The sequence below is a fragment of the Ranitomeya variabilis genome, chromosome 1 (genome assembly GCF_051348905.1).
Source record: "Ranitomeya variabilis isolate aRanVar5 chromosome 1, aRanVar5.hap1, whole genome shotgun sequence".
Classification (NCBI taxonomy): Eukaryota; Metazoa; Chordata; class Amphibia; order Anura; family Dendrobatidae; genus Ranitomeya; species Ranitomeya variabilis.
This window is the reverse complement of record NC_135232.1, coordinates 990912752-990924642: the sequence shown is the minus strand read 5'-3', so window position 1 is coordinate 990924642 and position 11891 is coordinate 990912752. Positions and strand designations below refer to the sequence as shown.

Sequence of the window (11891 nt, the reverse complement as noted above, 5' to 3'; positions counted from 1 at the left end):
CTTTTAGTATGGTAAGGTGACATCAAGCCGGCTTAGTAATGGAGAAGTGTCAAGAAGATACCTATCCATTACTAATCCTATAGATGTTAAAGGGTTAAATAAAGACACAGCCCGAATAAAGTATTATAATGAAATAAAACACTACACAGTTTTGCCATCTTTATTGTTACGCCTACTTCCTGCGATGCCCTCGATCTCCTATAAAAAATAAAAACCAACACAAATACTACCTGGTCCGGCGCAGTCCATTTAATAACTAGTGTCCCACGACTATCTCCACTGTAGAGCAGTCACATCAGGAGATGTGACTGCTCTATAGGCCTCCAGTGACACACTGACAAGACAATGGCTCCTGCAGTGTTATCACTGAGGGTTCAATGAATTCAGTCTCACTGTAAGGCACTGCTACGTGAGAATTTTCCCACGCAGCGGTGCCGCAAGTGACCGTATGATCTCTGCTGAACTCGGCGGAGGGATACAGTGCGGAGGATTACCTGCCGTCATTGTATAACCGGAGCCCCTGGAGAGCGGTCATATCTCCCGATGTGACAGCTCTCCACAGGAGATTGTCGTGGGACACTCGCTATTAAATAGGTTACATCGGATCAGGGAGTATACTGTTGGATTATTTATTTTATTTTTTTAACAGGTGATCGGGGGCTAGGTGTCTGGTGAGTATACACTCTATATTGTATGTACTATATGTATGTGTGTTTTTTTTTTTGTTTTTTTTTTTTTATACACAGCCGGATGAAGGGACTACTGCTGTCCCGTCATCAGCTAGCTGTCACTGTAGCAGGCATAGCCGGATGGGACTCCCATCGGACGATAACTGCAGACACACATGCGCACGCACGCAGACACACACATCTTCTCCCCACACAGTCTCTGCCCAAACACTTTCACCTTCCTATCTGCAGCGTTTCTTGCACCCAACTCCGCAGCAAAACCGCAGATCTTTTTAAACCTGCGGATTTGCCTGACTCAGTGGAAGTCAATGGGTGCAGAAACGCTACAGATCCGCAAAACGAATTGACATGCTGCGGAAAGTAAAACGCTGCAAATCCGCACTTTTTTTTTTTTTCCTGCAGCACGTGCACACCAATTGTCAATTTCCCATTGATTAACATTGCTTGTGCACTACAATGCGGATTTGATGCAATTCCGTGCGTCCAAAAATGCTGCAGAAACGCATCAAAATCCACAACGTGTGCACATAGCCTAAGGCTAGGTTCACATTGCGTTAGGGCAATCAGTTAAGCGCATAGCGCTAGCGGATTGCACTAACGCAATGTTTGTTTAGGGTCCGCGTTCGGCGTCCCCGCTAGCGCAGATCCCCGAGGTCCGCAACAAAAGCAGCAAGCAGCGTCCGAGGTCCGTCACAAAAGAACGGCACATCGCTAGCGCGTGCCGAAAATGGCATGCGCTACAGGGAAAAATAACATTGCTGTCAATGGGTGCGCTAACGGACCCGTTGCACGGCGTTAATTGCGACATATTTGCCGTGCAACGCAGTCCGTTAGCGTTAACCCATTAACGCAATGTGAACCTAGCCTAAGAGTTTTTGGGGTTGATTTTTCAGCAGACCTCAAAGCCAGGGGTTAGTAATGGAGAAGTGTCTATCAGATATCCCCCATTGCTAGCCCAATAGACAAAAAAAAAAAAAAAAAACCCCCGCAAAAATACTTTTTTGGAATATACACTCCCTTGTTCATCACTAAAAGAAAAAAAAAAAATCCCACGCTGGTCAGATGTAGTCCACCTAATCTGACATACCGGCGAATCGACAATCTATGGAGCCTCGTTCTGACACTCAATAGACCCTGGCGACTCCAGATTAGATAGATGCATAGGTACACACAGCAAGTTATATTCTCCTATGTAGAAGCCCAGACAACCCCTTTAATTGAAAATTTACTTCCATGCTGTAAGCCGATATATTCTGGGGTACCAGCTATTTATTAGGGAACTTTGTTACTTTTTCCCCTGCTGAAATCACTATTGAACTACACGTTACAACATTTCTTGGTGTGTGTGTGTGTGTGTGTGTGTGTGTGTGTGTGTGTGTGTGTGTGTGTGTGTGTGTGTGTGTGTGTGTGTGTTTTTTTCTCTCTCTCTTCTCAAGCCAAGTTTTCTGGAGCGGATCTGCACATGATTATTACATATAGCTATTCAGAAATGTTCACATTTTCCATTTTGGCAAATCGGTGTTCCAAATTACCCAGTAATTGCTGTTTTGTTCACAGGTGGCGTTTGTAGCGCTGACTTGTGTAGCTGTGTTTTTTTGCGTATTTAATGGTGAAGAGGAAATGTGCAAGCGGTACATAGCGCCACTTAATCTGAGCACTACTGTGGTCATTGCTAAAGTCCTCCTGTGGTTGCTTCACGTGATCAATGAGCGTTTTGTTCAGCACCAGCACTGCCGAGCCAAGGGCCGAGGATATCTAAAATTGTACTGGTCCGTCAGGCACCTCAAGACTGTTTCCCTGGTCACTCTCTCTACAGGTAAGAGCGCCATACTTGTAAAATATATATAATATATATATTAGCTGAAGAGTCCGGCGTTGCCTGGGCATAGTAAATATCTGTGGTTAGTTATAGCACCTCACTTCACTTATTTTCTCCCTCACACCTCTCATTTTCCCCCCTTACTCCTCTCATTCCCCCCTAACACTTGTCATTTCGACCTCACATCTGTCATTTTCCGATCACTCCACTATTTTCCCTCACTCCTCTCATTTTGCACTCACACCTTTTTCATTTTCACCTCACACCCCTCATTTTCACTTCACACCTCTCATTTTCCCCTCAGTATATACATTTTTGTCATCTCCCTTATATATAGTATAGACCTGTATTTCATCTCCTGTATATACCTGTATGTCATCTTCCCTATATATAGTATATACCTGCTGTGTCATCTCCTCCTCTATATACCTCCTCTATATACCTATGTGTCATCTCCTCTTTTATATAGTATATACCTGTCATCTCCCCTGTATATAGTATATAACAGTGTGTCATCTCCTCCTGTATATAGTATATATCTGTGTGTCATCTCCTCCTGTGTTAGACCTCGTTCACACGTTATTTGCTCAGTATTTTTACCTCAGTATTTGAAAGCTAAATTGGCAGCCTGATAAATCCCCAGCCAACAGGAAGCCCTCCCCCCTGGCAGTATATATTAGCTCACACATACACATAATAGACAGGTCATGTGACTGACAGCTGCCGGATTCCTATATGGTACATTTGTTGCTCTTGTAGTTTGTCTGCTTATTAATCAGATTTTTATTTTTGAAGGATAATACCAGACTTGTGTGTGTTTTTAGGGTGAGTTTCATGTGTCAAGTTGTGTGTTGAGTTGCGTGTGGCGACATGCATTTAGCGACTTTTGTGAGATGAGTTTTGTGTGGCGACATGCGTGTAGCAACTTTTTGTGTCGAGTTGCATGTGACAGGTTAGTGTAGCAAGTTGTGTGCAGCAAGTTTTGCGCATGGCGAGTTGTGTGGTGCTTTTTGTGTGAGGCAACTTTTGATGTGTTGCAACTTTTGTGCATGTGGCAATTTTTCCGCGTGTGCAAGTTTTGCACGTGTGGCGAGTTTTGCGTGAGCCTAGTTTTGCGCGTGGCGAGTTTTGAGCGGCGACTTTTGTGTTTCGACTTTTATGTGGCGAGGTTGGTGTATGTGTGGTGAAATGTGTGCTGAGGGTGATATGTATTCAAGCACGTGGTAGTGTGTTGCGCATTCTGTGTGTGTGTGTGTGTGTGTGTGTGTGTGTGTTCATATCCCCGTGTGTGGTGAGTATCCCATGTCGGGGCCCCACCTTAGCAACTGTATGGTATATACTCTTTGGCGCCATCGCTCTCATTCTTTATGTCCCCCTTGTTCACATCTGGCAGCTGTCAATTCCCTTTCACTTTTTCCCCATTATGTAGATAGAGGCAAAATTGTTTGGTGAATTGGAACACGTGGGGGTTAACTTCGCCTCACAACATAGTCACAACATAGCCCATGACACTCTCAGGGTCCAGACGTGTGACTGTGCAAAATTTTGTTGCTGTAGCTGCGACGGTGCAGATGCCAATCCTGGACACACACACACACACACACACACACACACACACACACACACACACACACACACACACACACACACACACACACACACACACACACACACACACACACACACACACACTGTCCTCGGCAGTGCGAGCGGCAGGTTCCGGTGCCAAAGATGCTATGCGAGAAGGACCTTCCATGACGTCACGGTCATGTGACCGCGACGTCATTACAGGTCCTGCGCGCATACCAACTCTGGGACCGGAAGCTGCCGCGTGCACCGCACACAGGCGCCAGGACTTCAAGGGGCCTTCGGAAGGTGAGTATATGTTTAATTTTTTATTTTAAGTCTTTTTTTAAACCACGCATATAGTGCCCACATTGCTATATACTGCGTGGGCTCTGTTATATACTACATCTCTGTGCTATATACTAACGTGGCTATGTTATATACTGCGTGGCTGCTATATACTGCGTGGGCTGTTATATATTACGTGGCCAGTGTTATATACTGCGGGGGCTGTGCTATACACTGCGTGGCTGCTATGTACTGCGTGGGCTGTGCTATATATTACGTGGCCAGTGTTTATATATTACGTCGCCTGTGTTATACACTGCGTGGCTGGTATATAGTGCGTGGGCTGTTATATACTGTGTGGGCTGTATTAACGCAGCGGGTATTCTACAATATGTATGTATGTATATAGGACAGGCCACGTAGTATTTGTCTGCTATATACTACATGGCTCCTATATACTACGTGGCCTGTGCTATATATCATGTGTATGTATATATATATTTTTTTTTTTTATTTATTTTTTTTTCCTTCACACCACTTGACCTCTTCACAACATTTGACTTAAGTTTACGTCATGGGATGGGTTCCCACAGAATTACTTAAACTTAAGTCATGGCGATCATGTGTGCATAAAAGCACTGCCCGCTTGATAGTGGTCAGAAGCTTGGCCATTTAACCCCCTAAATGCTGTCATCACTGCAGTTGGATATCTGGATCGGCGTCATCGCGAGGGCCCAATCGTTGCTATGGCAACATCTGCGTCAGCCAGATTTTTTTTTTTTTTTTTTTCTTAAATTGAAAATATATATGGTATCTCTGCATCTGGAATGACTCAACCTATAAATCTGTCACAATATTTAACTCCTTTAGTGAACTCCGTAAAACAGAGAGAATAAATAAAAATAAACGTTTCAAAACTATATGCTTTTTCATCATACCGCCAAGAAAAGTGGCATAACGCAGCCAAAAAGTCTAAATAAAAATGGTATATCTGAAAATGTCATCTTGTCCTGCAAAAAAAACAAGCCATCATTCAGCTCAGAGGAGAAATAAGTTATAGTGCTCAGAGCAAAGCAATGTAAAAACAAGTTTTTCTATAAAATTAAATTCTGTAAAAGCGGCGTAAGGCTGGGTTCACATTACGTTATAGGCAGTCCGTTAACGCCGCCATTAAGCCCTATGTCGGATGCATCGCTAGCGCACGCCCACAATGGGCATGCACAAGCGATGTGCCGTCATTAAGTGACGAACCCTGGGACGCGGGCTGCAGCGTTTCTGTGTCCGTCACCGCTAGCGCAGATGGAGCATCTGCTAGCTCTATCTGCGCTAGCGCGAACACATTTCGGCACTTGCGTTAACGCAGCCTGTTTAACGCAATGTGAACCTAGCCTTACATAAAGAAATGTGCTATCACTGTAATCGTACTGACAGAGGCCAGACTGAGTCCATAGTAACTCTGCTGCCTCATTATACTGAATGGTTTCCTTGGGGATTTAATCTAAATGTTATCATTTGGAGATTTAGATGGAAAACCCCAATGAAAGCACTCGGCGTAGAGCACCGGATTGTGATGCAAAATATTATGTAAAATGTTCCCAACAAAAAAGCTTCAACTCAATCCACAAAAAAAAAAGATCCCCTTCAGGCCCGTCATCTGTTAACAGAAATGTAGAACAAAGGCTCTGGAGGAGCGAAATGGCTCCATGCCCCCCCCCCCCCCCCCAAAAAAAAAAAAAAAACGCAGCAAATTCTGCGCTCCCAATGCCCCCCTCCCTTCTGAGCACCACAGTGTGAGTAAGCCACGTTTAGTGCCCACATGTTTGGCTTTTATGTAGCGACGAGATGCCGCCTAATTTATGGGTGCGTGTCTCCAGAAGCATGAGCTGGGCATGATTTACAGGGCACTATAACGGCAGATTAGCAGTTTTAACTCTGCCACGTCCACAGCTGCTTGTTTCTGGAAAACATCCATGAAGTAAATGGTCACTGCACCCTTCTAGGAATTTATCTACAGGTGTAATCTCCAAAATCTGGTCACTTAATGGGGTACCCTCTTCTTCTGGGACTTAAAGGGAGGGTGCCGTGATTTTAGTTTTTGTATTAATAATTATTGATTATATAATCAATTATTTTTAATACAAAAGTAAATGTACCTCTTTCATACTTTTTTATTTATTTGCTTTTACTTCTACCACTGGAGGCCGCCATTTTCATTAGTGTGGGTGTGAGTGTCTGGGCACGACACTTGCAGTCCTCACTTACGGCAGCCATGTACATAGGAGCCAACGGTCGGCTCCCACAGCATCTCCTCCTGCCTCTCAGCTGTGACTTGGCCACGCCCACTGAGCTGCCACGTCACAGCTGTGAGAGGAGATCGCGGCCATTTTGTTTATTTCCCTCTGCCATCACACACACAGCTCAGTGCGAGCGATGGCAGAAGCTGCCAGGGAGAAGCTGCTGCCGAGGGTCCGAGGTAAGTATCTGCAGCGAGGAGCTGTGATTGCAGCCTGTGCTTAGTATTACATTACAGGCTGCAATCACTACCGACCTGTTCAGAGCAGAGCAGGGAGATCGTCACACTGCTCTGCCCTGAACATGACTCAGCACATCCTGGGAGAGGACGGAAGGTAAGTACAGAGTTTTTATTTTCTTATGCATCTACCACTGCTGCCTGCCCCTATATACCACCTACCACTTCTACCAGCCCCTATATACCACTGCTACCTGCCCCTATATACCACTGCTACCAGCCCCTATATACCACCTACCACTGCTACCAGCCCCTATATACCACCTACCACTGCTACCAGCCCCTATATACCACCTACCACTGCTACCAGCCCCTATATACCACCTACCACTGCTACCAGCCCCTATATACCACCTACCACTGCTACCAGCCCCTATATACCACCTACCACTGCTACCAGCCCCTATATACCACCTACCACTGCTACCAGCCCCTATATACCACCTACCACTGCTACCTGCCCCTATATACCACTGCTACCTGCCTCTATATACCACCTACCACTGCTACCAGCCCCTATATACCACCTACCACTGCTACCAGCCCCTATATACCACCTACCACTGCTACCTGCCTCTATATACCACTGCTAGCTGCCTCTATATACCACTGCTAGCTGCCTCTATATACCACTGCTAGCTGCCTCTATATACCACCTACCACTGCTACCAGCCCCTATATACCACCTACCACTGCTAGCTTTCTCTATATACCACTGCTAGCTGCCTCTATATACCACTGCTAGCTGCCTCTATATACCCCTGCTACATGCCTCTATATACCCTTGCTACCTGCCTCTATATACCACTGCTAGCTGCCTCTATATACCACTGCTAGCTGCCTCTGTATACCGCTGCTGCCTGCCTCTGTATACCGCTGCTGCCTGCCTCTGTATACCGCTGCTGCCTGCCTCTGTATACCGCTGCTGCCTGCCTCTGTATACCACTATCTGCCTGCCTCTGTATACCACTATCTGCCTCTATATACACCTACCACTGCTGCCTCTGTCCTGTGTAGCTAATCTAGTCCTGGGTAGCTAATCCTGTCCCGTGTACTGTGTCCTCAGCAGTCAGTATCACACAGGACAGGATTAGATACACGGCTCAGCAGTCAGTATCACACAGGACAGGATTAGATACACGGCTCAGCAGTTGGTATCACACAGGACAGGAATAGATACACGGCTCAGCAGTCGGTATCACACAGGACAGGATTAGATACACGGCTCAGCAGTTGGTATCACACAGGACAGGAATAGATACACGGCTCAGCAGTCGGTATCACACAGGACAGGATTAGATACACGGCTCAGCAGTTGGTAACACACAGGACAGGATTAGATACATGGCTCAGCAGTTGGTATCACACGACAGGATTAGATACACGGCTCAGCAGTTGGTATCACACAGGACAGGATTAGATACACGGCTCAGCAGTCGGTATCACACAGGACAGGATTAGATACACGGCTCAGCAGTTGGTAACACACAGGACAGGATTAGATACACTGCTCAGCAGTCGGTATCACACAGGACAGGATTAGATACACGGCTCAGCAGTTGGTATCACACAGGATAGGATTAGATACACGGATCAGCTATCAGTATCACACAGGCCAGGATTAGATGCACGGCTCAGCAGTCAGTATCTAATCCTCTCCTATGCACTCCTCTCCCCCTGCGTGTCTTTCCCCAATGTGGTTTATTATTTTTGTTGAGGGAGTCGAGGATTATGCGTTCGGTATGGTAAAAGATCAATAAAGGACTTTATTCTGGCCGAGTCTTTATTTACAATACAACTATAGGATTAGTAATGGATGGGTGCCTTATAGACGCCTCTCCATTACTAAGCCGTGGGCTTGATGTCACCGGACAATATGAAGGTGACATTAACCCCAAAAATATGAACCCCACTTGCTACCGCTACAGGGCAAGTGGAAATTGCCAGGCAAAGCGCCAGAAGAGGCGCATGTAAAAGGCGGCTGAGAGCTGATGTTTTTAGCCTGGGGGGGGACAATATCCATGGCCCCTTCCTAGGCTATTAATGTCAGCCCGCAGCTGTCTGCATAGTATTTGATGGTTATTAATTATAGGGGGCCCCACGTCTTTTTTTGGGGGGTGTCCCCCATTTTAATAGCCAGTAAAGGCTAAGTATACAGTTGCGAGCGTGTGAGTGTGAGCACACCCTCCCACCCATAGACCAGTACACTGCTCTCCTGAAATACTCTGTGCTCCTGTCACCCTGCTCCTTCCACCATACGTCTCTGTGACCTCCCTAGAGCAGCACAATACCATATGGATCACGTATAATGCCGATATATATATATTTATCACATAATACTCCTGTAAAGACCACACATTATGCCGAGATATTATAATATATATAATATCACACATTATGCCGCCAAGTATTGTGTGATCTATGTGACGGTATTATATGTGATCTATATGGCGGTATTATGTTTGATCAGTGTTGTGGAATGATGTAAAAACTATATGACGGTGGTATATGAGAACTATATTGTGGGATTATGTGTGATCTATATGGTGGTATGTGAGAACTGTATGACAGTATTGTGTGATCTATTTGATAGTATTGTGTGATCTATATGACGGTATTATGTGAGAACTGTATGACAGTATTGTGTGATCTATTTGATAGTATTGTGTGTGATGTATATGGCGGTATTATGTGTGATCTATATGGTGGCATTATGTGAGAACACTATGGCAGTATTATCTTCAGAAAGTGGACCCATTCTATGGTGGTTCTGGCTGAGCACCTGCACGTGGGTCTGGGGTAATAGAGGGGGCAGCATGACCTCCAGTTAGGTGCAGTCAGGGCTGGTGAGGCAGTTTTAGAGAGGGGTCTCATTTTTATCGTTACTATATGGCTACGTTTCCTTCCCAGCGTCACCCCGTACTTCGCCTGTCGCCTCGCTTTCACACATTGCCAGGACAGGATGGAGAAGACAGGATCTGAGGAGGGGAATGGGGTCTGCATGCAAAGTCTGGATCAGAACAGGTCATCAATCCGCAGAAATGTTTGCTGGATTTCTGTGGAGCAGACGGTCCATCCATGTGTATAAAAGACAGCGCTCTATGTACAATCCCTGGCTGCTCCGCGCACTGAACATGGTGCCCCCCATAGACCAGCACACTGCTCTCCTGAAATACTCTGTGCTGCTGTCACCCTGCTCCCTCCACCACATATCTCCCAGAATCCTTGCTGCCTGCCATCCTTGGTGACTGTCTACTTGTTAGTATAAGGCTGCCGTCGCACGTTCAGTATTTGGTCAGTATTTTACCTCAGTATTTGTAAGCAAAAACCAGGAGTGGGTGATAAATGCAGAAGTGGTGCATATGTTTCTATTATACTTTTCCTCTGATTGTTCCACTCCTGGTTTTGGCTTACAAATACTGAGGTAAAATACTGACCAAATACTGCTAGTGTGACGGCAGCCTTACTCTGCAGTCACCAACAAAATGGCTGCTCACTGGGTTCCTGAATATCATCCTCTCATCCCTTAGCAAACACCCAGAAGGGGAGGAGAGGAGACATCACATGTCAGCAGACTCCGCCCATAATTACTGCAGTGCAGTAATGTGAGCTAGTTGTACACTAGGTTTTTCTGAAATTTCAGCAGCTGCTCCCCCTAGTGTTTAAAAGTGGAAATTCCCAAACTTTTCAAATTATTTTTCATATTTTACTAAATTATAAACAAATGATAATATTTTTTAAGAAAATTTAAACATTAATTCTTTACATTTTTACAATTGCTGTAAAAAAAAATTTTTTGATGGCACCTTCCCTTTAAGGGCTCTGTATATACAGTCTGCAACTTGTCATACAGCGCTCCGTCCCTCCTGAGTCTCGCCACGTGACTAAGCAGTACTATGCATCCACATATGCGGTATTTCTACATTCAGCCGGAATCTTGGAACATATTTTGGTGCCATTTTTGCCCATTTCCCTTTGTGAAAATGTAAAACCTGGAGCTAAAACAAAATTGTGGTAAAAATGTAATTTTATTTTTTCTTCACTGCCCACCTGACAGTGACACCTGTGATGTCAATATGATCACTGCACCCCAGATGAATTAATTGAGGTGCAGTTTGTAAAATGCAGTTCTGGCAGCGTAAAGAAACCACTATTTGGGCATACTCCAGGGCTTGAAAGGGAAAGTGCAAGAACAGAGTTCTGGAGCTCAGTTTTGGCTGGAATAGACTGTCAATCCCATGTCACACTTGAAGAGCCCCTGACACACCAAAACAGCAGAAATCCCCACAAGTGACCCAAAATGGATTTTGGATACTGCACCTTTTGAGGAATTTATCTAGGGGAGTAGTGAGCATTTTTCATCCTTCAGGGGATTCACAGAATTGTATAACATTGAGCTAAGTAAATGGAAAATTTACCTTTCTTTCTGAACGGTGCAATTTTTCCTGAGTGCACAGATACCCCATATGTGGTTGAAAACTACTTTTTTGAGGCCCAATGCAAAGCTCAGAAGGGAAGAAGCTCCATATTGGAGTTCAGATTTTGCTGGACTGGTTTAAGGGTGCTATGTCACATTTGCAGAGCCCCTGAGGTGCCAGAGCAGTAGAACACCTCCCATAAGTGACCCCATTTTACAAACTACACAACTCAGTTAATTCATCTAGGGGTGCAGTGATCATATCGCTCTACTGAGCGCTTACATCGGGGTTTCCATCTAAATTTCTGAGTAACGTGATTCAGATGAAACCCCTGAGGGATCAATTCGCTAATGAGGCAGCAGAGTTACTCTGGACTCCATCTGGCCTCTGTTCAGTGTTGTGCTTCTTTTCAGAAGTGCACAAAACTGTGGTCGACCTTGCTTTCATGCACGCCTAAAAAGATGGACACCGCCAGATCACAGGTCAGACAGTGTTCACAGTGCCTACATTTGCCTCATTATAGGAGATCTTCTGCGTGCCAGAAGTTCTGTCTCAATGGCACATTTCAGACACGTAAACCC

At 45.2% G+C, this 11891-nt stretch overlaps 1 protein-coding gene across 7 annotated transcripts in view; it reads left to right on the top strand.

Annotated features, from left to right (window-relative positions):
* TMEM192 (transmembrane protein 192) overlaps positions 1-11891 on the top strand; it is a 90037-nt gene that overhangs the window by 42072 nt on the left and 36074 nt on the right. For all 7 annotated transcript variants that reach the window (XM_077279452.1, XM_077279457.1, XM_077279453.1 and 4 more), the window contains exon 3: positions 2247-2505. In XM_077279452.1, coding sequence (XP_077135567.1) covers positions 2247-2505 — 259 coding nt within the window. The remainder of the gene's footprint in view (positions 1-2246; positions 2506-11891) is intronic.